Below are 26744 nucleotides of genomic sequence, written 5' to 3'. Positions count from 1 at the left end.
AATAAGAATTATCTATTGAGAAATTTCAAAAATATTAGGGTAGATTTTCAAAGTGGTTGAGCTAAGTCAGTGGTCTCAAACTCACGGCCCGGGGGCCACATGCGGCCCACCAGGTACTGTTTTGAGGCCCTTGGTATGTTTATCATAATCACAAAAGTAAAATAAAAATTTTCTTGATCATATGTCTCTTTAGCTATAAATTACAATATTATTATTAAGACTTAGCCAAAAGTAAAGATTTATAAACTCTAAAGAGTTTTACCTCATGCAAAATTGTCATTTCTTTAATAAGACATTAACTATTTTTTTCTGAGGCCCTCTAAGTACCTACAAATCCAAAATATGGCCCTGCAAAGGGTTTGAGTTTGAAACCACTGAGCTAAGTAATCCAGGGGTTTAGTTTGGATTTGGGTACAGCCACAACTTAGCCATTTAGTGGTGATATTCAGTCCACTAACCAGCTAAGTAGGCAAATAAAGTTAAGACATCAAAAAGGCTGATTTAACTTTATGTACTGGTTTGAATATCGGCTAGTGCCTGGTTAACTTCCAGGTCAGTGCACATACCCAGATATTCTACTACTACTACCACTATTAATTTTTTCTAGCGTTCTACCAGACATACACAGTGCTGTACAGTCATGAAGGAGACAGTCCCTGCTCAAAAGAGCTTACAATCTAAACAGACAAACAGGATGTCAGGGTGAGGGATACAGTTAGGGGAGATGGTTAATCTGCTGGCTAGAGTGGTGAGCAGTTGGGAATAGAGTTATGGATTGAAGGCTATATCAAATAGGTTTTCAGTCTCAGCATGCAACAATATAAAGTCTACCAGGCAAATTACCCTATCCATTCAATATCAATTCAAAATTCGATGTCAGGAGTTGCACATGCCCCATCATTGACTATTTGGGATTAGTTTGGTTTGCCACTGTAAGTGGTTTAGAAGTTGCTTACCACTGTGGGCTGAATATTACCCCATTATGTAATCATTAAAGCATATTAAGGAACAGCAAAGAATAAAATTATTGTGATGTCAAAAAGAGTATGAAATAAGAGGTGTGGAGATCACTGTCCATACCACCAGTGATAAATCTGATCTGAGATAATATTGGTATATGGTCCAATGACACTTGTGCTCTTCTCAAAAGTTTCCCTGTGAACAAACACAATTAAGGATAAATCACAAAGATCTGGGAGGGGCATAGGTTGGTCATGAAAATTCCTACAAGTTTTAGATGCTCTGTTATAGAATACATTGATGGGGAGCAACATCCACTGCTTGGTGAAATGATTAGTTCAATGATAAGCTATTTTGTCAGTTTGCTGTCATTCTAAGCACCAAGGCTTTCCTTGTATTGAGGCAAAAATATCAGGTAAACACTGACCACCACAGGCCAAAGAGAATCTGGATAATTTAATGCTGGGCCTAATCCAGGCACTGGCATTGAATATCTGAGTCATTGCAGCCACTAGGAATTATCTAGGTTCACCCAATTTACAGACTGGTCCCTGGATAACAACCCAAATAAAATCAGGACAGTCTTTTTGCTGCCTTAACTTAATCTAAGGACTTGCCCAGTTAGTGTATTGAAAATTATCACTAACAGGGTAGTTCCCAGCTTTACACTAGATTCACTTCTGGACTGCTCCTATACTAACTGGATAGTGTTAGGGTAGTCTGCCTGGATATTCAGTGGCTTCCTCTGAGTAAGAGGGAAGTTATCAAAATGGGCTATAATTATGATGGCTTATTTTACTGTAAATTTGACTTCATTCCATAAAATGGGACCCATTTTAATTTGCATGTTGATAACCACCCCCTTAAGTGCTACTGAATATTAGGGTACAGCCCAGTCAGTCAGAGATAAACTAGTAGGTGCCTCTACTACCCTGTTATCTCCCTTTCAGTTTAGATCCTTTATACCAGGGGTGCCCACACTTTTTTGGCTTGCGAGCTACTTTTAAAATGACCAAGTCAAAATGATCTACCAACAATAAAATAAAAAAAAAACACAAAGCACACTATATGCAGAGAAAATGTTAATTATCATTTATATTTAGGAGGGGGGTTCAAAGAGGTCAAGGCAGATGACTAAAATATGCAATGTCACCACAGTAACAACTATACAAAAATAGACAAATATACCCCCTCCCCTTTTACAAAATCGCAATAGCGGTTTTAAGCACAGGGAGCTGTAAAAGGGGGCCATAGTACAAAATATAGACAGGAGATATAAATTCTCAAAATGGTCACATTTTGATTACTAAATTTTAAAATAAAATCATTTTTCCTACCTTTGCTGTCTGGTGATTTCATGAGTCTCTGGTTGCACTTCCTTCTTCTGACTGTAAATCCAATATTTCTTTCTTTCTGCCTCCTGCATGCTTCCTCTCCTCCAGACCTCATTTCATTCCCCAACCAACATCTCTCTCTGTTCCTCCATGGGTCCAACTTTTTCTTCCTCTCTCCATGCCCCCTCCCCTTTCTTTTTTTCTTTCTTTCTCTAACCCTGCCCCCTTTCTTTTTGTCTTTCTTTTTCTCTCCCTCCTCCTAAGCCACCGCCGCTGATTTCTTCCTGCTTTCCCAATGCCAGGCCAGGTGCATACAAGCCCGCGAGTCTCCCCCCCACCCCCCCACCCCAAATTGGCTGGCCAGGAACTTCCTCTCCAACGTCAGAATTGACATTGGGAGGAAGGCTTGTACACGCCTGGCCTTGCATCGGGGAAGCAGGGAGAACAGAACACAAAGGCAATGCGAGTCTATCACGGAGCCTGGATGAGCCTGGATGGGATCGACCTTTTGGGCAACCCCTGCTCTATACTTTAGAAAATGAAATATTTTTTGAAAATCAGCCCTTAGGGACCTATTAATAACTACTACAGTATTTCACTTTTGGGCATAGCCATAGTTGCAGTAAAATAATACACATACTAAACTAGTAGCCCACATTTATAAGTATGCCTGTAAATCTAAGAAAATTAATTTGCTAGTTTAGTTGCGTTTTAGATTTCTAATTTTTCCTATTTGTAGGTAAAAGATTTTCTACTGAAAATGTAGAAATCTAAATCTGTATTTAAATTTAAATATCTAAAACTTCCATAAGCACTTATGTAAAAAGCAGCAACAAACAAGTTATACTTTCAACTAGGGATAGGCTGAAACAAATATGTACACATTTAGTTGTCAAGGCAACTCACACTAATAATTGCCAATTAACAAGCAATTATTGGCACTAATTAGAATTTAACTCACAAACAATAAATATGACAATGCCAGAAAAAGCAGAAGCTGTATGCATCTTGACAAAAAGAACCGATAAAAAAAAATAATAATAATAAGGTAGAGGAGTATGAGATATACCTGAAAGAAGAAGAAAGCCCACTGTAAAACAGCAAGAAAAGAACTGTGGGTGGCCGAGGAGGGAACAGATAGCCGAGAGAACAAACAGACCCAGCAACCAGCTAAACAGTATTGTGCAAATAGTAGCTCTAGCTGCACGCTCAATTTATTAAAGCAAACAGCAGGGTCAAGAAGTCCAGGTACTGTAAAGTGAAGCAACTGAGCCAACAATGGCTAAGTAACAGCAACCAGTGTAAACTAATGAATCAGCAGAGCAATGAGGCACATATAGTGTCCAGTAAACTAAAGGAGCATGCTGTGAAAGCAACATTTTAGGAAAGTGCTAAGAATGATAGGCATAAAATAGTAATTCAGAAGATGTCCCTATAAACATAGTGCGTAGGATAGTATAGCATACTAGTTAATGATAAAAGAGAGAACCATATCGAAGGAAAAAAAAAAAAAAAAAAGAAGAGTCCCTGGTTGATCCAAAACCGCACCCCCCAAAAACTCAAGGCCCGCACAGCAGTAGGCCCGCCCGCGTCCCCCCTCCCCCACGGACTCCACGGAGCCGAGCCGCATCCCACACACCAAAAAAAAAAAAGAAATAACAATAATAATATAACTCTCTCCTACTGATTCTCTTTCGCTTACTTCTCCTTTCACCTCTCAGGAACTTACGGATGCCATTAACTCCATGGCTCCAAACAAATCTCCGGGTCCTGATGGCCTTACAATTGAATTCTACAAGGCCTTTTTGCCCATTCTACTTCCCTATATGCTACCTTTCTTTCACTTTTTATGTAATCAGGGTCATTCCACGGGTTCTTTTACTGAAGCTACCCTCATTGTTTTCCCTAAACCGGGCAAGGACCCCCAAGATGTTAAAAATTACCGCCCCCATCTCATTAATCAACGTCGATGCTAAAATTTTTGCCAAGATCCTCGCTTCCCGTCTACAATCGGTACTCCCTCTTCTTATCTCTCCGGACCAATCTGGTTTTTTTTAATAATCGCTACTCTTCTAATAATACCCGACTTTTATCTCATATTATCCATCATTCCACATCTCATTCAGACAGACTCTTAATTATGGCTCTTGATGCCGAAAAAGCCTTTGATCGTCTTGAATGGCCCTATCTTTTTCATGTTCTTCATTGGTATGGCTTTCCTGATTCCTTCTTATCTATGATTAAAGTTCTTTACTCTAACCCGACGACACGGATTATGATTAACGGACATCTTTCACAACCCTTCTCTCCATCCCGAGGCACGAGGCAGAGCTGCACCCTATCTCCCTTACTTTTCAATCTTGCCCTTGAACCACTGTTATCTGCTCTTCGGAATGATTCTCGGATAGATGGCTTCCATTATAATGACTTTTCAGTCAAGCTATCGGCATATGCTGATGATGTTCTTCTCTACGTCACTCCGGAGTCTCTCATCTTTGTTCTTGAACAAATTAACTGCTTTTCGGACATTTCTGGATACAAATTGAACGTCAACAAATATGAACTTCTGCCACTAAATTGTATCGATATTCAATCTGACTCCTCCCAATACGGTTTCATCTGGTCCCCCTCCAAGATCAAATATCTTGGACTGTATTTTGAGCCCTCTCTTGAATCCACTTCACGACTTAACTCTGACTATATCTTCTCTATTATTCGCTCTTGCACTTCTAGATGGTCTCCCCCTAAATCTCTCCTGGTTGGGTAGACTGTCTACAGTTCGCATCGGTTTAACCTCCGGGCAGTGTTCCCACCCTCCCACCCTACAATAATACGATCTAACACACGCCACTTCAGATCCTTTAACGTGTGGCCACAACTTATCCAGTGACGGACAAGCGGGGAGGATTCATTACGAGTATAGACTCTGGATTTGTGCTCTGTAAGACGAACCCGTATAGGGCGGGTCGTTCTGCCCACGTATAACTTGGGGCAGGGGCACTGGATTACGTATATAACATTCTCAGAGTTGCATGTGGTGTTAAGCTTGATCTTAAATATCTCCCCTGTACTAGGGTGGGTCCAATTTTCCCCAGTTATGGTGAAACTACACCATTGACATTGGCCACACGGGAGGTGACTCCCACCTTGGGAAAAACTTCCCACTGCCCGGAGGTTAAACCGATGCGAACTCCGGTGGATGTTCACTTTAGACACTATGTCCCCTAAGGGGCTTAATGAGTCCTCCGATTGGTTAGCTCAATCGGACCTTTAATTCCATGCTTTTCTCTTTAAATGCAGGCAAATTTGTTTATAGTATGACTTGATGAGTCCTCCCCCGGATATGTCGTCATTCAGGCGGGGGTTTTTAAGTCCAGAGTTTGGACGCCGCGGCTTGTCTTTTGATAAGCTTAGCGACGGTATGCAGTGTATGTTCACCTTAGTAGGTAAGCTATGATTTTGAAGTAATAGGAGGGCTATGTTTTTAGTAGTAGAATCTTTTTAGCGGAGTGCTAATCATGATGTTTTTTGGGTTTCAGCTTTCCTCATGTCGCCTTGACAAAGAACTCGAAATGCGTTGGCGTGCAGGATACCTGTAGAAGATACCCGAAGAGGAGGGGGGGTATTTTCTACCAGTGTCGGTGGGTGGACGAGAGGTGGAGGCATTATTAGACTCCGGGGCTGATCAGTCAATGATGGCCCATCAGTTCTGGTGGAAGGTGTTTCCCAGAGAGGGAGAAATGGGAGGCAAAGGAAAAGTTAGGATAAAGTGTATACATGGAGATACCAGACAATACCTGGTAAGACCTACCCTAAAAAGATACAGAGATACGGTGTATAGAATCTCTCTAGCCATTGTTCCTGAGGCCCCCTTTGAAATCATTTTAGGATGCAATTGGCAGGGGTTCCCGGAGGTTATAAAAGAGAAACAGTGCTTGGTTAATACGCGTTCACAGGCACCCATTGAAGATGGGGAGGAAACACAGTTAGGAGCGATTTTTCCCTTTACAGGAGAAGCATTTCAAGAAGCCCGGCAGAAAGGAATGCAAGACACGTGCTCAGAAAAGGAGGCAGCAGCAAAGGAGGGGTAGGGCAATGGGACAGGTGAGAAGGACTAAGGAGGTCCCATGGCTGCCCAGAGAAGTAATAGAAACTTTCCCTATCTTTAGAGCTGAACAAAAGGATGATCCTACCCTAAGGGAAGGATGGCAGAGAGCAGGAGATAGACAAGAAGGGGAAACCCGGTGGATGCGAAGACAGGGGCTGTTATATAAGGAAGGTCCTGGTAGTGTCCCGGGTAGTAAAGAACAGCAGCTGGTAGTGCCCCAAGGGTTTAGAAAACTGGTACTGAGGGTAGCTCATGACCACCCTTTATCAGGACATAAGGGGGCGGAGGCCACCTTTACCCAGGTGACTCAAAGATTCTTTTGGCTGGGGATTAGGCAGGAAGTGATAGAATTCTGTCGGTCCTGTCCGACCTGCCAGAAGCTGTCTTTGGCAAGGCCGGCTAGGGCACCACTCATACCCATTCTTATAATTGAAGAACCAGTAGGGCGTCTGGCGATGGATATAATAGGGCCCCTGGAAAAGACCCCTAGAGGTAATGCTTTCATTCTTGTGGTAATGGACGTAGCTACCCGTTTTCCTTGGGCATTTCCTCTCAGGAAAACGACATCCACGGCCATTATGAAGGAATTACTGGGTCTATTTTGTCTGGTAGGATTTCCCAGGGAGGTATTGACCGACCAGGGGAGCAATTTTCTATCAGCAGAGATGAAGTTGTTCTGGGAAGGGTTTGGTATTAGACACATCAAAACTTCCACTTACCACCTCCAGGCTAATGGTATGGTAGAAAGGTTTAATCAAACCCTCAAACAGATGCTTAAAAAAGGGGATAGGAGAGGAACCAAGGGATTGGGACCTACTAGTACCCTTCGTCTTTTTTGTTGCTCGAGAGAAAGTCCAAGACTCACTAGGCATAAGCCAATAGAACTAATGTTTGGGCGTTCCCCAAGGGGGGGTGCTAGACATGCTTAGGGACAAAAGGGACTTCCTGGAGGAAACAGAAAGTAATATTATAGCATATTTAGCATGGCTTAAGGAAGGGTTGAGGCGCACTCTGGTTCAGGGGAAGAAAAGTTTAGAGTGGAACCAACAGCGACAGAAGACCTATTACAATAGGAAAGCAAGGGCACATCAACTACAGGTGGGAGACCAGGTATTAATGTTAGTACTGACCGACTCTCACATATTCTTGGCCCAATGGAAAGGACCAGGGACGGTCACAGAAAAAATAGGGGACATGGATTATAGCGTAAAAGATAGGCGAGGGCGTGTGCAGACATACCATATTAACTTGCTCAAGCCCTGGAAAGATAGAGTGGCCCTTACACTACTCACATAGCAGGGGCAGGAGGATGACATGGGTCCACAGGTTGCAGAGTTTCACACACAAGGGGAGGTGAACATAGGAACAGACCTCTCCCAAAGGCAATTCCGTCAGGTGCAGGCAGTGGTCAGTCAATTTGGGGATGTGTTTTCCCCACTGCCTGGCAGGATGGAAGTGGTGGCTCATGATATTGTGACCAACCCAGGGAAGGTGATACAGGTATGCCCTTATAGATTGTCAGAGGAAAAGAAAATGTTGGTGGAAGTGTTAGTCCAGGAAATGCTCACCTTAGGGGTGATAGAGCCTTCGCAAAGCCCCTGGTACAGTCCAATTGTGATCGTCCCCAAGGCAGATGGGACACCCCGTTTCTGCATCAACTTTAGGCAACTGAATGAGGTGTCTCAGTTTGACGCATTCCCAATGCCAAGAGTCGATGAGCTGTTGGATAGACTAGGCCAGGCCCAGTTTTTGACAACCCTGGATCTTACAAAAGGGTACTGGCAGATTCCCCTCACAGAGTCCATGTGGCTGAAGACAGCGTTCAGCACCCCGTGGGGGTTGTTCCAGTAGTTCAGGTGCATGCCTTTTGGCCTTCACGGGGCAGCTACAACTTGCCAACGTTTAGTCCACGAGGTGCTCAGGGACCACCATGAGTACGCGGATACATACATTGATGACATCGTGATGCACTCCACAACGTGGGAACAACATCTAGTACACCTAGCTATGGTACTGAGAGCAGTAAGGAAGGCAGAGATGACAGTGAACCAAAAAAGTGTTTCCTAGCCCAACAGGAGGTTAAATATTTAGGGTACATTATAGGGAGGGGACACATAAGACCTATGGTAGATAAGGTCGAATGCATCTGGACCTATCCTCGTCCTAGCAATAAAAATCAGCTTAGAGCTTTCCTGGGGCTGATTGGTTATTATAGGCGATTCATCTCACATTTCTCAGCCCGGGTAGGGTCCCTCATGGACATGCTAAGGAAGGGAAGCCCAGAAACCATGAACATGCTAAGGAAGGAAAGCCTTCGAATCCCTGAGAGAAAGTCTGTATACACACCCAGTATTGAAGGCCATCGATTTCACTCAACCTTTGGTCTTACAGACAGATGCATCAGGGACAGGGCTAGGAGCAGTCCTTAGCCAGGAAAGTCAGGGGGTGGAACACCCATTTTGTACCTTAGCAGGAAACTTCACCCGAATGAATGCAAGTATGCAACTGTGGAACAAGAATGTTTGGCAGTGAAATGGGCAGTACAAATGTTGCAACATTACCTTCATGATAGGGAGTTCACATTGGTCACTGATCATGCAGCATTAAAGTGGCTAAATACCATGTGGAATAAAAATGCACGGCTTACCCGCTGGTATTTAGCACTGCAGGCATTCAAGTTACGGTGGTTCATAGGCCGGGGAAATTAAACACTAATGTAGATATCTTGTCCCGGATCCCAGAGAACACGGGGGGTTCTCCGACTTTAAGCAGGAGTCAGCTTTTAAGTGTGGGGGAATATGACAAACCCAAGTCCTTTTCGGGTCTTGTCTTTAACAAACCTGAATCCGTCCTGGGTTTTGTCCCAGAAATGAAAAGGAAACATGTAGGAGAGCTAATCAGGTGGAATGCCCTTTTACAGATTAGCTGACTATTGCTCAGATAGTGAGATGGAGTCAGAGGAGGCATGGAAAGAAATGGATAGGCAAGAAAGCTGTACCCAGTTCAAACCTGTTCCTGCCACTGCTAGAAGTTTGCTACTTTTTGAATAGCCTGTGCCGGTTAGAACTAGGGCTAGAAAGAATCCTGCCTGTAATCATAGGGAGCAGGCTAGTATGTGGAAGGCCCTTCCCCCACTCAGTCTGAGGGGAGTGGCTCTCCACAGGATAAAATGAGTCTCTTCAGAACAGGAAGAGGAAGGAGGCACACAGAAGAGAAGCAGCGAGGAGAGAGACAACCAGCAGGGGAGGATAAGTTCCTCTCTACCCTACCAGCAGTGGCTGGGGATATAGATTGGCAGATGACTGAAGCAGAGGAACTGGGTCCACCCTCTGTGCTTTGGGAGCAGGATCTTTTTTTTTAAATTCTTTATTTAAATTTTAAACAACAATTCACAAGCGTAATCTTGTTCCATGCAATACAGAGAAAGAAAACAGATTTCACCAAAATAATATATCAGATTTGAACAAAATATTTCAAATTTGAAATAAAACATTTTATCCCTTCCTTAGACCACAATGAAAGGGGTGTGATAATCATATAATATTGGAGACATAAATTAAAGAATTTAATTCAGAGGAAAAGGCTTAGTGAGGCACGGCTACCCTCTAATTATATTATATTCCATTCTACATCATACCTTGGTAATCTTTTAACTCTTAGTAATCTTTTTAACTCTTAGAAACTCCTTTAAATGTTCTGAAGAAAAGAAAACATATTTGACTCCCAAGTACCTTACCAAACATTTACAAGGGTAAGCTAGTAGAAATGTAGCACCCAATTTAAGAGTTTCTTGTCGTAAGGAAAGAAAATCTTTCCTTCGCTCCTGAGTCACTTTAGAGATGTCTGGATAAATCCAAATACGTTGTGCTCCAAATAATTTTTGAGAATTTTTAAAATATAATCTTAAGATCATATTTAAATCTTGCTCAAAAACAAAAGATATTAGAAGTGTGGCGGAATACCAGGTGAAGTTGGGAAATTCAGTATATGAAGATTCAATCTTCTGTTATAATTTTCAAATTGCTCTAATTTCCTATGTATAGAGGAATTATCTTTAATTATTGCTGTTTTAAACATTTGAAGCTGCTGTATATCCTCCTGTATCTGTTTGTTTTGGCTTGAGAAATCCAATTTAACTGAGTCAATAGTTTTAGTTAAAGTATCAATCTTAAAGTTAATATTTGTTACCTCCTCAGTGTTTTTAGCCATAGAAGCCTCCATACGTTGTAGAAGCAACCAAATGTCTCCCAAGGAAGCCTCCGTTGATGTTGGTGTAGATGTACTTGTTAGTTCTTTCAGCTTCCCTGCACTTGCTGGTTCCGGTTCAACGCCCTCACCGGGCAGCCCCATGGATTCCCTTCCGGGGTCATGACTCTCCCGCAGCTGAACTCCGGCAGTAGCTGGACACACGGGAGTGAATGGATCCGGAGGGGACAAAGATATTTCGCTCCCCGAAAGGGGGAAAAGCTCTCCACCGCCTTTTCCCAAAACCGGGTCACCTCCTCCGATAGCGTGGGTTGCTGTCGTTTGAGCCGCAAAAAAGCGGTCAACCGTTTGCTGGATGGCTTGCTGCATGGGTGTCGAAGAGAGGGCCGGCGAGGGAACGGCCCTCAACACCCCTTTCCTCTTCGGCGGCATCTGTGCTCAGGAAAAAGGTAAGAAGAAAAACGCCTGTAATCGTCCCGATCGTCCTGCTCCGCTTCACTGTGACTCACTCATCGCCGCCATTTTGTCACACCCCCCTTGGGAGCAGGATCTTGAAGAAGCCATGGACATTCAAGAAAGCTGGGTAGGAATTGAGTCTTACCCCATAGCCATAGAAGTGCAGTGAAACACAGGAGTTTGTTTTCTTCCTGCAGTTTTGAGCTCTCAAATTATCTGTATTTTGTTGTGAAAGAGTTTAGGGTCTCTCTGTAAGAATGAACTTTGCATTTTACCTTAAAGTCTTGAGGTTTGCTGCCAACAATTGTGTGTATGTTTTCTCAGCTACTTGCCAAGCTAGGACATTATGTTTCTCCTTCCCAGCTGTGTGTGATTGCTACAGCAATGTTTCAGGCGTGATTAACAGACCAAGTTCTGGCAGTGTTCTTATGTATAAACTGTATAGTAAATGCTGCAAGACTGAAATATAACTGCTCTGGTGAAGAGGACTGTTGAATTACCTGGATAAAGCCCAGAAGCAGGGGACTGTACTTACTCTAGTGCTGACAAACTGGAACACCCTGATTGTGATGTTTTTTTATGATTTCATGAAATGTATGGTTTCTTGCAACTGCCAGGCTGAAGCCTGTATTTTGATTTATTGGGCCAATGGCCAGAATAAAGCATTTTGTTTTTGCCATATCTGACTGGACCTCATTTCCTTGCATGCCCACTAGGCAGATACCTTGTCTGAATCAAGTCCTGAAGGGTCACTTAGTAGTAAGGGATATGCTGGCTCCGAGCTTTTGTCACCTTCCCGTGGGCTCGCTGCGCCTTGCAGGAGTGCGGGTGTGACAATATTTGATAATCTTCTTTCTATTAGTCCCTGGAGGATTCCATAAATTAGGTGTTCAATCCCAACCAGCAGTCCGGGTGTTGCAGAAATCCACATCTTTTCTGAACACATGCTCCACCCCCACCCCTAGGCTGCGAGTCAGCAAACAACCTTAGTTCAGTCCCAAAGCCAAGTACATACTTACAAATCTAGGACAAGGGGGTACGGGGGAGAATCCCCATCAACACAAGTAAATCATGAACTGGCTTGCTCTGCAAAATATTAACAAGTGAGAAACAGGCACAAAGGCAATTCAGAAAAACCATTGAGGAACAATGCAGTACTAACCTGCTGTGTGCAGCAAGCACTGCAAGAAAGGCCTTCAGTAATGTGTATACTCACAGAAACTCCCCACAGGATCTGGCAACTGGTTGTAAAATCTTCAAGCCTGTAATGAGAGTAACCGAGGCAGAAAAGAACAGGTTACTCCAAACAACTGAGTGAATACAGAGAGGGCAGGTCATATGGAATCCTCCAGGGACTAACAAAAAGAAGATTATTGAAGGTATGCACCTAATCTTCCATTCTGTTTCGTCCCTTCTGGATTCCATACACTAAATGACATACCAAAGACATGGTAGTTAAGGAGGGACAGAAGAGCCTGCCTTCAAATCCGAGGTCGAAAAATGGCATCAGAAAGTGCTTCCACAACAACTTGGTAAAACCGGGTAAAAGTATGAAGAGAGGATAAGAAATCGCCTTGGAAATTTCATCAGGATGAATCATGCAAAATGCTCCCCATGACGCAACCACACTTCTTGTTGAATGCTGTAAACGAGATCAGTGGCTGCATGCTGCAAACAATGTAAGTCACAGAAATGGCCATTGTAATCCTTTGATTGATCGAGGACTTGGACGCCAGCCTACCATGGTGAGGCGCAGCAGTGAGAACAAAAAAGGTGATCAAACAGCCTGAACTCAATTGTTCTTTCCAAATAAAGGAGCAAGACCCTCCGGAGCTTCAGGAAAACTGAAAACCTTCCTCTTCACAAACCCAGCACCCTAAGGACATGCACCCAGAAATGCCATTCAGAGTCAACACACCTACACCACCAACTCTCATTGGAGCTGCTTAGTGGATATATTTTTTGTCATGTCTATATTGTAAATTATGTAATCCATGTCCTGTCTTGATTATATTATAGATGTATTTGTAACCTGTTCTGGGCTCCTTTGGGAGGATAGGCTAAATAATTGAGCAAATAAATAAATAAGAACATAAGAATTGCCGCTGCTGGGTCAGACCAATGGTCCATCGTGCCCAGCAGTCCGCTCGTGAGGAGGCCCCTAGGTCACAGACCAATGCTCTAAATTAGTCCAGCCTCACCTGCGTACGTTCCAGTTTAGCAGGATCTTGTCCAACTCTGTCTTGAGTCCCTGGAGGGTGTTTTCCCCTATAACAGACTCCAGAAGAGCGTTCCAGTTTTCTACCACTCTCTGGGTGAAGAACTTCCTTATGTTTGTACAGAATCTATCCCCTTTCAACTTTAGAGAGTGCCCTATCGTTCTCACTACCTTGGCGAGGGTGAACAATCTATCTTTATCTGCTGTCTATTCCCTTCAGTATTTTGAATGTTTCAATCATGTCCTTTTCAGTCTCTTCTTTTCAAGGAAGAAGTGGCCCAGTTTCTCCAATCTCTCACTGTACGGCAACTCTTCCAGCCCCTTAACCATTTTAGACGCTCTTCTCTGGACCCTTTTGAGTAGTACCATGCCCTTCTTCATGTATGGCGACCAGTGCTGGATGCAGTTCTCCAGGTGAGTGCGCACCATGGCCCAGTACAGTGGCATGATAACCTTCTCCGATCTGTTCGTGATCACCTTCTTAATCATTCTAGCATTCTGTTCACCCTTTTCGCTGCCGCCACACATTGCACAGATGGCTTAATCGACTTGTCGATCAGAGTTCCCAAGTCTCTTTCCTGGGAGGTCTCTTCAAGTAACTTCCCAGACATCCTGTATTCGTGCATGAGATTTTTTTCCTGACATGCATCACTTTACACTTATCCACATTGAACCTCATTTGCCGTGTCGATGCCCATTTCTTGAGCTTGATTATGTCACGTTGCAGATCTTCACAATCCCCCTGTGTCTTCACCTCACTCGTCGTACCAATGTCCAGATCATTTATAAAGATGTTGAAGAGCACAGGTTCAAGCATTGAGCCCTGCGGCACCCCACTGGTGACGCTCTTCCAGTCAGAGTATTGTCCATTTATCCCCACTCTCTGTTTCCTGTGCTCCAGCCAGTATTTAATCCACGTGAGTATTTCACCCTCGATTCCATGGCTCATAATTTTATGAAGTAGTCGTTCATGTGGAACCATGTTGAATGCCTTCTGAAAATCCAGATATACAATGTCGACTGGGTCACCCTTGTCTATGTGCCTGTTTACTCCCTCGAAGAAGTGCAGCAAGTTCATCAAACAAGATCTGCTTTTGCTGAAACTGTGCTGGCTGGTCCTCATAAGACCGTGTCCTTCGAGGTGATCAATGATGCGGTCCTTTATCAGTGCCTCTATCATCTTTCCCGATACCGAGGTCAGACTCACTGGTCTGTAGTTTCCCAGATCTCCCCTCAAACCTTTTTTGAAGATTGGCGTAACATTTGCCACCTTCCAGTCTTCCGGAATCTTTCCCAATTTGATCAACAGATTGGCTATTAGTTGAAGCAGTTCAGCTATAGTCCCTTTCAGTTCCTTGATGACTCTCGGATGGATGCCATCCAGTACTGGGGATTTATCGCTCTTAAGCCTATTGATCTACCTGCATACCTCTTCTAGACTGAATGTCAACCCTGTCAGTTTCCTGTCTTCATGTCCAGCATATAGCCTGATGGGTTCCGGTATGCTGTGTATATTCTCTTCGGTAAATACAGAAGCAAAAAATATATAGATTTTGTACCTTGATGACTGTGTCCTTTAAAAGGGACCAAGCTTGCTCTAGTGTTTTTACAGTGCTTATCCTCTTCTTAATCTTCTTCCCCACCATGAGTCTCATCCCTTTGTAATTCCCTTTTCGGAAGTTCAGTGTCATGACCGTTGTTCTGGACTGATGTTTCGCCCCTGCGTCCAGGTCAAAGCAGATCTAATCTGTGCGCTCTGAACCTGTCGGATGAAATGCCGGCAACCTAACCTCATGATTGACTAGGAAAGCTGAGACCACTTGTGGCAAGAAGGAAGGTACAGTATGGAGAAAAACACCTGCATCTGAAACACGGAGAAAGGGTTGGAGCAGAAATCCTAAAATATACCACACTGAGACAATGGTTACCAGAAAACCTGTCTTTCAAAGGGGGTCTCACCACGGCCCTGTAAAATGATGTTAAGATTCCACAAAGGGAATTTTATACACCTGGTCACATCTGAAAGAGCAGTAAGCGAACTAGAGCCTCAGCACACTCGAAAATGTACAAAGCCTGCAACCTGAACTTTCAGGGAGGCCACTGCCAGCCTTCTGTCTAAACTCTCCAGAAGGAAAGCCAGAACTACCTAACTAGAAGCCTTCTCAGGCTCTACCCGATTCTTAGCACTCCACTATGAGAAAGCCTACCAGGCTTTGGCAGAAGAAGTTATAGCAGAGGGAATGAGTGCAAAAGAGTCGAGAAAACTACCTCCACATAGCTGCTCATCATCAAGGCTGAGTGTTAAGAGCCATGCCATAAGTCCAAAATGCCAAGGGTTCTCCATGAACACCATTCCTGACTGAGAAGATATAGAAAAAAGGGGACCAGAGCCTCGCATCCCACTAAAGACATACGAGAACTGCATTCAACGGGCGGCAAGGCCAATCCGGAGCCACTAGATATACCAGGCTGGGATGCATCATTGTCCGACAGAAGACCAGGCCAACCAGAGGCCATGGAAAGAACTCCATACAGGAACTCATGAGTCAGCCAGGGCAAAACCAAGGCTGTGCTGTTCATTGACCAAGAAGGCACCTGGCCTTCGAGATCTCTGCCAAAGCCAACAAGACCCTCTGAGACAAACCCCAACTTTTATAAGAGCAGACAGAATAGCTCGTGTGAGAGGAACCATGCTCCTGAGGCCAGGAGCTATCGGCCGAGGAAGATTTCCAGAACATTGTCAACTCTGGCCCCATGGGCCGCCAAGAAAGATAAAAGAAGCTCTTCTGTCCACAGGAATACCACCGAGCTTTCTGGTCCAAGAGAGAGAGCACTAGAGTTCCCTCGTGAAGTACATACACCATCGCCATGATGTCAAAGAAACTTGTACCGCTGGTCTTTCTAAAGGGGCTGGAGAACGAGTAGCAGCATCTGAATTTCCCGAAGCTCCAGAATATAGGTCAATCAACATTCTGGACCAGGAGTTCACTACCCCTGAATGGAGAGGGCCCCCCACAATGAGCCAGCAATTCAACAGGCTGGCATCCGTGCTTAGTTATCTACTCTGAAATCCAAAGAAGCTAGCCCTGGCTGAGAGCCATCTCCTGATGCCATGAGCTCAAATTGCTGTTAGTTAGCCCTGTCCAGGAGAGCGGCCTCTGAAGGTAGAAAACCTAGCGTAGATCACCACGATAGGAGGGACTCCCTTCAAGGGCGCATGGGTGCTCTGACCCAGGGGATCGCCTCCAAGGAGGCTACCTGAGACTCAGAACCTGCAGATAAAACCAGGCCAGTAGCCGGCCAAATCCAAGAGAATTCTATCTGTTGACAAAGTTTCTGTCTATGTGCCCTGAGAAGAAACACGCGACCCTGTCTGGAGATAAAGAGAAGCCCCAGAAACTCCAGCGACTGGGAAGACGCCAAACATCTCTTCCTGAACTTACCAATGCCTGCAGCAGAGACACTCCCATCCCCACCGCGCCTTCATACGCCCAATTTATACCCGAATCTCAAAATAAGAAATGTTAGGTAATAATTTATGAAGAAACAAAAAACAATGTGGAGAAATGATGTTCCTGAGATGGACTTTATTAATATTAAAATAATATTAAAACTTGGCAAACCACATAAAAACTCTAGGAAGCAGTCTGCTGAAAAGCTTTGGACCCTGGACCCAACACAGTCCGTGTTTTGACAAAATGTCTTCTTCAGGGGTCCCTATGAAATCCTATGGTAAAGATATGTGGATAAAAATGCCAGACGGAAATAAACTGTTCCATAGAAGCTGTGTGCAGGACATGGGCTCAAAAACATTTAATATGAGTACCTTGCAAATTTATGTGTAATTCAGAATTCCAGATTATGAATAGGGACGGTATTTTAACCTCCCTTGAATACCTTGTATGAACAATTTAGTTTTCATTTATCTTCACGGCCCTCAGAGATGCCACCAAGGGTTCAATAAAAGATCATAACCCCTGGCTTTATGCACCCAATCGTCACTGGGTCGGTTTAAATATAAAACTAGTTGAGTCTTAATGTGAATTATTTTGTGTTCTCTTATTGTTTTAATAACTTAAGGTTAATATCATAATTTGCTAAGAAGTTTTAAATCAATACTTAGCTTAACCAAGATGGTGGTTGACAAGGGATATAAAAGCCAACATGTTTCACCCGTAGAGGGGGTTTCCTCAGGGCTACTATCCCTTTTTAATACTGGCTTCTCACGACGTGACCACCCGATCAAAATTCTCAAGATCTCACAAATTACCTATGCTAGGTGGTGGAACCGGATTTGTTTGCTTTACAGATATGAGCTTATTACCAAAAACTCCAACTCTTTTATTTCTTTTAATAAGAAATAGTCGACTCTACAGTCACATGACCTAATGTCTATTCTAATTCTTTCCGATGATGTATGCATCTCTTATTTCTGCTCACTGTTATTTGTTTATATTGTATTTTATTGTTGGTTTAAATAAACTAAGACATTTAAAAAAATCAAAACTGTCAGAAGTAATTGTTGCTTTTTATGGGCACAGGTAACTTTTATGGGGGGGATGGGTAGGGACAGAGGAGATTCCTTGCGGGGGGTCGGATGGGGACAGAGGGGATTGCTCGTGGGAATGGGCGGGGATGGAGGGGATTCTGGTGGGGATGAGTGGAGATGGATGGGATAAAGATGGGGACGGGTGGGGATGGGCAAGGTTTCTGTCCCTGTGCAACACTCTAGTTCAAACTTATCAGATCCAGACAGTATTATGGAATTCTGAGCCACCTGTAATGCATACAAACATGTTGCTGGGAGACCCTAAAACACAAGATTACAATAATCCAGCCCAACAAGAACTACAGTCTGAATAACTTTCTTAAAATCATACATTGTCAAATATGATTGAAGCTGACTTATCTGCAATTTAAAATAAGTTTTTTGATTACACTTTGTATATGCAACCCAAAACTGAGTTGAGAATCCAACCAAACACCTAACTAGGTCGCACTTTTTACCTGGCATCCCTCCTGCCATTCGTTGGCATCAGGTGGCAGGAGGGAGTAGGTACCCCTCCTGCTATATTTAATAGTTTGATGGCTTCGGCAGGCAGCAGCGAGCAGGCAGCGGACAGCGGATGGAAGGGGGGCGTCTGGTGGCAGGAGGGAGTGGGCATCCCTCCTGCCATACTATTGGGGGCAGCAGCGGCAATGCCAGAAGGGAGTGGGCATCTCTCCTGCCATTTTTTGGGGTTCAGGAGGAGAGAGGGGGGCATCTTGTCAAGGGAGGCTTTTTTCTTTTTTAAAAATCTGGGCAGGTATTTTGCATGTATAATACATGCAAAATATCTGTGCCATAAAAAAAAAAAATGAAAATAAACTTGACAGAAGCCCTGACAGCAGAAAAATGAACCCCCCCCAGCAGAAGCCTAACAGCAGTGATAGGGGGTTCATTGAGTGATTGAGTTGGGGAGTTTGCATGTAAATGATTTGCACCTCCGTGCAAATCATTTGCATGCAAACAAGATAGTGAATCAATCGCTGTTTCTAAATCGGCTAGAGAATCGGCCAACAGTCGCTATCTTATAGTGAATCTGGGCTTAAGTCCCCTTTTGGTCTAAATCCCTAGGTGCAGAAAGTAGGCAAGAGGGAAATGTCCATTCTCAAAAAAAAATGTCCAAAATTAGTTGTTTGTTGTTTTTTTTTTTAGAATGACCTACTTCTACGTTAAGTATTTTAATCGCCCAGACCGTCACTATGTGTATACTTATAACACATTCCTGACCAAAAAATCGCCCAATACCCAAATGCCCAAAACAAGATCTTTTAGACTACCCCCTCCCCCCCCCCAAATCTTCTCTGGCAGGAGAGATGCCCAAACTTTCCTACTTTCCTACAACCTGCCCCAAATCTTCCCCGGCAGGAGAGTTGACCAATCCCCCAACACCTCGCGTGGTTACCAATTAATGGCAGGAGGGTGGCCAGTTCCTCCTGCCAGACAACCCCCCCAACACCCTGTGCGATTACCAATTTCCGGCAAGAGGGTACCCAATTCCTCCTGCCAGACAACCCCCCCAACACCCCGCACAATTACTGATTACCAGCAGGAGGGTGCCCATTTCCTCCTGCCGGACAGTCCCCCCAACACCCTGCACGATTACCAATTACCAGCAGGAGTGTGCCCAATCCCTCCTGCAGGACAACCCCCCAAACCCTCCGCTTTCCCTGACTGCGTATCCCCCCTGGACCCCCCCGGAATCCCCCAACTCCCCCCCTCCCGGATCAACCCTCTAACATTAATAGATGGCTGGACGGATGGGTCCATGGCCATCCGGCAGGCCCATCTTACTCTGAATGGCGTGCCTGCCCCTTCCCAGTGAATTGTGGGATGCACTAGGGAGGGGCTTAATTGGCCCAGGCACCTAATGCCCCCACCCATAGGAGGGGTCTTAGGTACCTGGGCCAACTGGAATTGACCCAGTTGCCTAAAGCCGCTCCTATGGGCGGGACCTAGGATTCAGTTAGCCCATGTGCCTAAGGTCCCGCCCATAGGGTGTGTGTGGAGGGGAGTCCAGGGGAGTGGGTGCATGATCAGGGGAAGGGGGTTTGGGGGTGTTGGGGGGTTGTCTGGCAGGAGGAATTGGGCACCCTTCTGCCGGTAATTGGTAATCACGGAGGGTGTTGTCCGGAAGGAGGGATTGGGAACCCTCCTGCCAGAGAGGTTCAGGGGGATCGCAGCAGGAGAGATTAGGCATCTCTCCTGCTGCGATCATTACTGGTGCAGGGGGACGGGTTGCCAGGGCCGCTGAGCTGATCACAGAACTTATACCTGTTTTGACTTGGCCTAATCAAAACGTATAAGTTCTGTCTGGCAACCTGTCAAAGTTTTTTGGTTATGGCTACCAGACAACTAAGTCTGGGTCGGCCCACCTCCCACTCTATCCACTCCTCCAAAAACACTCCTTTTCACTCTGGGCGTACAGAGGCAGTGGAAAGGCCTAAACTGGTTTTAAATACATCTACAACCAGTTTTGATTATTGGTACTTAGGTCGCTTTTTGGACTTTTTAAAAATTATTATTATGAGCCCCTTAGGCTCCATAATTTGGCTGAAGATAGGAATTCAGTTTATTTTTGAATATCAGGCCCATAATTTTTAGATGAATTTTTAACTGAAAACTTTGAAGTTTAATAAATAAACTCTGTTAAGACCTCTGAGTTTTCTTTTTGAAATCCCTCAGCTTGATACTCAACAGCGCTTATCCATATTGTAGTACCTATTAAACAGTTATATATGGATAATGCTACTCAAAATACTTACAGACTATCTAGGTGCTATCTAGTCATAACCAACTGTCCTGTTTCCAAGCCACTGGACTAGACAATCTATAAAAAGCCTCATCATAAGAAGTTCTATAAATTATATTATCATTTGGTACTATCAAGATATTAGTTATATGGTTACATCTGATGTGTGTATTCTCTAAAGCTTATGAATTGTTTGTATCACTCACTTGATTTTCGTGTCAATTTCAATGGATTTGGCTGTATTTATCCAATTCTGGGTTGTAGAACTCATTTGGGCCCAAAATCTCCAGGGCAGATCTTTTATTTGGTCTAGGTAAGAAGGAACCTCTTGCTCTTCTGCTCTGTTACCTTTGATCTCTACAGATACAGAAACAGATTATCTCTGATATAGCTTTTGAATAAATGCAATTTAAAAAAGAAGGAAAAAAAACAGATGAGCTCAACAAGGTTAGTAGCACTACTCAGAGAAAGGGAGAGATAAAAGCAAGAGAGGAACCCATTCTTGCAGAAGCTCTCCTAATGATCAGAGAAGTAGTAAAGCCAAACTTCAAATTCCACTGATGCCCCTTATGACCTAAAGTAAGTTACTTAACCATCCATTGCCTCTGTAAAATGTAATAGCCTCATGTTAGTGAAAATGAAAACAAATCAATTATTTTCAGTGGGATACAATATTCTAAAATAGCTGACCCCTCAATATTCAGCTGGCGACGGTCAGCATTGTTTAAAACTCTGACCATGGCCAGCTAAATTAGCTATACTCCTTTTCCTTAAACACAATAAGATAATCACTCATAACTGAATTTCAACAACCACAGTTTCGATTTTGCTTATGAATCTTGGTAGCTTTTTGTGCTCAGAATCATGAAGACAATAACTGGGGCGAAACCCCGACACTACTGTCTCACCACTCAATCATCGCATCTTAAAGCACCATTTGTAGATAGCATAAATATTTAAATTGAATGACTTGAAGTACCACTAAGGCAAGACTACTTCTTCATCTGTATAGGTTTAAACAAAACCATAACTTATCTTGTAGCTTGCGAGTGTCAGATTCCGATGTGACATGTTTCATATCTGCTTCAGGGAACCCACAAAATAGCGAGGTTTTTACTTATGAGCGGTATAGACTCATTGAAAGAACACTTTTTGCTTTACTGATTAACCTAACATATTTAGGCTTCCTCCTCTGATGACATTCAGAGGTTAATCAGTAAATCATAAAGTGTTCTTTCAGTGAGTCTACGCCGCTCATAAGTAAAAACTTCTCACAGACACCAAAATTCAATTTGTGCCTAAGATTCACAAGAATTTGGATGCTCCCCCGGGTAGACCAATTGTAAATACTATACACAGTATCCTTGAACCTTTATCCAAGTTTGTGGATACATTCCTCAAACGAGCAGCTATGCAAGTCTGATCTTATTTAAAAGACTTGTCTCATTTTCTTAGGACACTTACGGAAATCTCAAATCTACCCCAACAATTTTGGATGGTTACTTTAGACGTAGTGTCTCTGTATACCACAATTCCACAGGAGGGTGCTTTGGAGATCATTAGGGATTCCTTAATGGCGAGGGAAGGCCAACAAAGAATAATGACGGACTTTCTTCTCACCCTCGCTAAATGGGTGATTCAGGAAAATTATTTTACATTTGAAGGAGTATTTTATAAACAAGTTCAAGGGGTGGCGATGGGAGCCACTTTAGCTCCCTTGGTAGCTACCCTTTATGTAGGTAAATTTGAAGAACAAGTAGTCTACCTTTCAATACAGTATCACACTCATATTTTAATGTGGAAGAGGTTTTTGGATGACATATTTTTTCTATGCGATGGCAAAGAAGTAGAATTCTAAGAGTTTATATCTTGGATTAATACAAAAAACAAAAATTTACAGTTTACAGCAACTTATAATACCACAAGAATAGAATATTTGGACATTTTGGTCATTAGGGAGGGTAACCAATTTAACAGCACCTTATATAGAAAATCTGTAGCTCGGAACATTTTGTTACATTTTTCTAGTTTCCATCCATACAAACTCAAATACAGTCTCCCTGTTAGTCAATTCCTAATGACCCGGAAAATATGTTCGGATTTGGCAGAATTTAAGAGGGTGGCAGGAGACATTAGCCAACGGTTCCGTATGAGAGGGTATCCAGAAAAGTCTATATATCAAGCATACCAAAGACGGGACCTACTATTGCTAGATAAGTCTAGGGAAAATCAACTAGCAGCAGAGGAATTGAAATTGGTATGTGTGTTACCCTATTCAGATGCGGTCATGGTGGGTTATATCAGACAACATTGGCCCATATTGAGCAGTCTAAGAGGTTTGGATGAATTTCCTATGATTGCTTATACTAAGGGTAGGAAGATAGGTCAATTGTTAGAACAACGGGGGGATCCCATTCAAAAACATGGTTCCCATACCAAATGTTCATGTTGTCAATGGTGTGAGAAAACCATTGAGGGCACCCGGTGGCAAGACCCCCAGACCAAATTAATGGTATATGCCCGGGATAACACTAACTGTAAGACAGATTGGGTTATTTATATCATAGAGTGTCCCTGCCCTCTAGTATATGTGGGCCGTACAAAGCGACCTGTTCAGTTACGCCTGAACGAGCACAAATCTCTAATTTCCACAGACACCCTCTCAGCCCCTCTGGTCCAACATTGGAGATCGAAGAATCACTCAGTAGATCAAATCAAATGGAGAGTTATCGACAGCTTGAGGGACCAGAGGGGGGAGAAAAACAGGGAGGAAAGATTGAATTTTCTTGAACAGAGGTGGATATACCACCTCAATACAGTAATCCCCTTTGGTCTTAATTTAGAATTGGAATGGCTATCTTTAATATGAGGGGTCTTTCTTTTGGGGGTCTCCAATCTTTAGTTTTCAACAAGAAAGCAAGAATGGTATATAGGGGAGTGCTTTAGCAACATAGTTTTCGATAAACATTACCCCCCCGGCCAGTCTGATGGTATCGTCCTAGTGATGTCGCGCACAGCTGACCGGGAGGTATTTAGAATGGGGAGATGCATGCCGCGGCCATCTTGATAACAGGAACTCGGTGGTCGCGACATGGAAGATTAGCTTCACAAAGGTGAGAATCACATTTTTATATGTATTGACATAAGGATACAGTGAATATGTCGATTTGAAATGATAAATTTTATAAATTTCATTAATTACGAGGTTTTTCTTCATTGTAGGGATAGCAGCCCTGAAGAAACCCGAGGGGTGAAACAAGTCGGCTTTTATATCCCTTAGAATTCGACCACTTTAAGCTAAGTATTACAAAAATTACTAGCACAAAAGATATTTATTATAAATTATTTATTGTTTTGAAAGACATAATTACATTCAAAGAAAACATTATAAACCACTATAAGAGACCCGGTGAAGATTAAATGCATAAAGCCAGATACTATGAAACACACTTGAGTATCTTGGTGGCATTTCTGAGGGTCTGGTGACTAAAAATATTGTGATGGGGGTTAGGAGGTAGTCAAAGTTGGACTACTCTCGAAGTATCATACTCCTTTTCCTTAGCATACAATTGATACATACATAATCATGCCAATCTTCTTTACCACGAACCTCTTGCAGGTCTAGGGCACCTTGCTCTTCACATCCAGGCATGTCATGGCACTGATAAGTCTGTAATTTGGCCCTGTTGTTTCTGCATGATCATCCATATTTGGGTCCAATTTAAACATATGGCCATTGCCAGTCAGATAACAAACCAAAGGGTTTTTACTAATCTGAAATACAGTACTCCCCCGATATTCGCGGGGGTTCCGTTCTAGGAACACCCGAGAATCTTGAGAAACCGTGAATATGGTTTTTCATGGGGGAGACTGGAGAGGGCAGTGGGAGAGGCAGGAGAGAGCAGCCAGAGCAGCCGGAGCGCCAGTGAGTGCAGGAAATCACTCGCTGTATGCTCTGACCGCCTCTTCCTGCACTAAGTCGGGCCTTACCAATCAGGAGCTGCGTGTCAAAGCAGCTCCTGATTGGCTAAGGCCCGACTTAATACAGGAAGAGGCGGTCGGAGCATACAGGGAGTGATTTCCTGCACTCGCCGGCGCTCTGGCTGCTCTCTCCTGCCTCTCCCGCTGCCCTCTCCTTGTTGGCAGTTCGCGGGCGGAAAATACCACGAATGATCGGGACCGCGAACCACCAACCGTGAACGACCAGGGGAACACTGTACAACTAAATTAAGCAACTCAAGCCTGTCAGCCATTTCCAGAGGGAGACAATTTTTACCCTTGTCATCCATTTTAAAGTTAGCAACTGTCTCACTAATCCTGTTATCCCCAATTATAAAAGAATAAAATAAAAAATAATATTCCGGTACTTAGTTCCTTACAAGCTGTATGGGTATGGCATGGAATAGTGGTTGTACCAGCACACCTTGGAAATCAGGGCTGTTATTTGGACATGACCCATCACATTGTGGTCAGCATTTAAAAACATACAGACCGTTGCAGGCTGAAAATTCATCTTAACTTATGAACTTAAATGTTATGCTTATTAATTAAGGCCTTCCATTCATTTTTCTTTTATAAACCTAATTTTTTGAGGATAGTTCTGAAAATCAATGATAACTTTTTCCTTTGCTCTAAATCCAACTCTATTGCCACCTACCTATAAATTTAGAAGTTTAATAAAATTAGGAATCCACAACAGTAAACAACTTCTAAGTCACTCACAGCCACAGGCTGAACTAACCTCAGATATTCAATGCTGGGGGCCCCAGCACTGAATAGCTCGATTACTGTAGCAACCCAGAGGTTAACTGGGCACCAGCTGACCAGTTAACTTGGAGGATAAAGTTAGGACAGCATTTTTATTTTCCTCACTTTATTTGCCTAGGTTGTTAGGCAGTATAAAATTTTTTTAAATACCCTCCCCCCCCCCCCCCCCCCCCCACCCTTTTACAAAATTGTGATAGCGGTTTTTAGCACAGGCTGACTCTCTAAATGCTCTGCAATACTCCAGATGCTCATAAATACTTGCTGATTACTGGACTGAATATCACTGCGAATCAGCAAAGTAGTGGCTCTGCTCAAACTCTCTCCCCACTCCACTCAGTGGATACAAGGCAGGAGCCTATCTTGCCCATTTAAGCCCCTTTGAGTATTAATTTAGGTACGTAACTCTAATAAATTTTCTCGAAGAGATTGACCTAGGAGTATAAATCCTTTGAATATCAGGCCCTTGTAATCAACTCAAATAAAAATGTCTTAAAGTACATTAATGTCATTAACTCATTAATATATGTGAGAAAAAGAGGTCCTTGGAGGCAGCTGCTGCTGAGGGGTGTGAGCTAACTCCAAAAAATAGAATACTCTTTACAGCACTTCATAATGATACTATTTTTCCAATAGGGGTCATGGAATTTGAATTTCAAATTTCCTGGACTCCATTACTCTGAGCTGAAGGAACAACCTCTCTAAAAATCAGGCTTATGGCACCCTGGCATCTCGCTTGCTTTTATTGGAACTTTACTGGGCATTACACAAAAGCACCAGTGGAATTCCACCCCCATCCCAGGAAACAGATAGAAATATAATATGCAGAAAGTTAAAGAAAGTAATGAAGAGGGTGCACAGAAGACAGGGAGAGAGAAATGAACAGTCCATAAGCGATGGCGTCATTCAGTTTTTCCACAGGAACAGACAGTATTTTTTAAGCAAGGTCCAGACAAACAAATCATTAGCTCTGAAATGTAAATTATAAAATTATCCACCTACCGCAGCATAAAAACAGCAGGACCAAAAAAGCCAGAACAGGTTTCCAATTCATTGTTGAGAAACTGAGTTCAGAAAAAGATCTATTTCTGTAAAGGAATAATGAGGCATTGAGTTATTGAACTATTGGAGATTAGTACTGTGGTTTACGGTTTCAAGGATTTACTTATTGCAATTCTTGACAATATCTTCTTTGTTGGATAAATTACTCTGTGTGTCTAAGATGTTAAACCCTATAAAAACAAAATCACTTAGTAGTATATGCATTATCACAGTATTATGCCCTTCTGAAATTTCTGGTCCATGCACTGTAGCTTAGTCTCCTAGCTTCCTGCATTTACCGGCAAGTCCTCAAGATTTAGAGTCTGCAACCAACTTTGTTCAGAGTGCTTAGCCTTTGGTAT

At 43.2% G+C, this 26744-nt stretch overlaps 1 protein-coding gene across 1 annotated transcript; it reads right to left on the bottom strand.

Annotated features, from left to right (window-relative positions):
• Nucleotides 1-267: 267 nt before the first annotated feature.
• Nucleotides 268-26744, bottom strand: LOC117345681 (apolipoprotein C-II-like). Its single transcript, XM_033914693.1, has 4 exons — nt 26682-26744; nt 26344-26429; nt 20784-20934; nt 268-1155 (listed from the first exon to the last, which is right to left on the bottom strand). Exons 2-4 carry the CDS (start codon nt 26393-26395, stop codon nt 1068-1070), a joined length of 291 nt encoding a protein of 96 aa, XP_033770584.1. The 5' UTR covers nt 26396-26429; nt 26682-26744; the 3' UTR covers nt 268-1067.

The sequence above is a fragment of the Geotrypetes seraphini genome, chromosome 11 (genome assembly GCF_902459505.1).
Source record: "Geotrypetes seraphini chromosome 11, aGeoSer1.1, whole genome shotgun sequence".
Classification (NCBI taxonomy): domain Eukaryota; kingdom Metazoa; phylum Chordata; class Amphibia; order Gymnophiona; family Dermophiidae; genus Geotrypetes; species Geotrypetes seraphini.
The sequence above is the reverse complement of the archived record's forward strand: the minus strand, read 5'-3'. Positions and strand labels throughout refer to the sequence as shown.

Bases quoted from the DNA above. Each gene is read 5' to 3' on its own strand.
- LOC117345681 (XM_033914693.1), bottom strand. From the start codon at position 26,395: ATGAATTGGAAACCTGTTCTGGCTTTTTTGGTCCTGCTGTTTTTATGC. The intron at 20,935-26,343 runs GTAGGTGGATAA...CTGTATCTGTAG, and splicing joins CCTGCTGTTTTTATGCTGCG to AGATCAAAGGTAACAGAGCA. The intron at 1,156-20,783 runs GTGAGTGATACA...GTTTGTTCACAG, and splicing joins GAAATTGACACGAAAATCAA to GGAAACTTTTGAGAAGAGCA.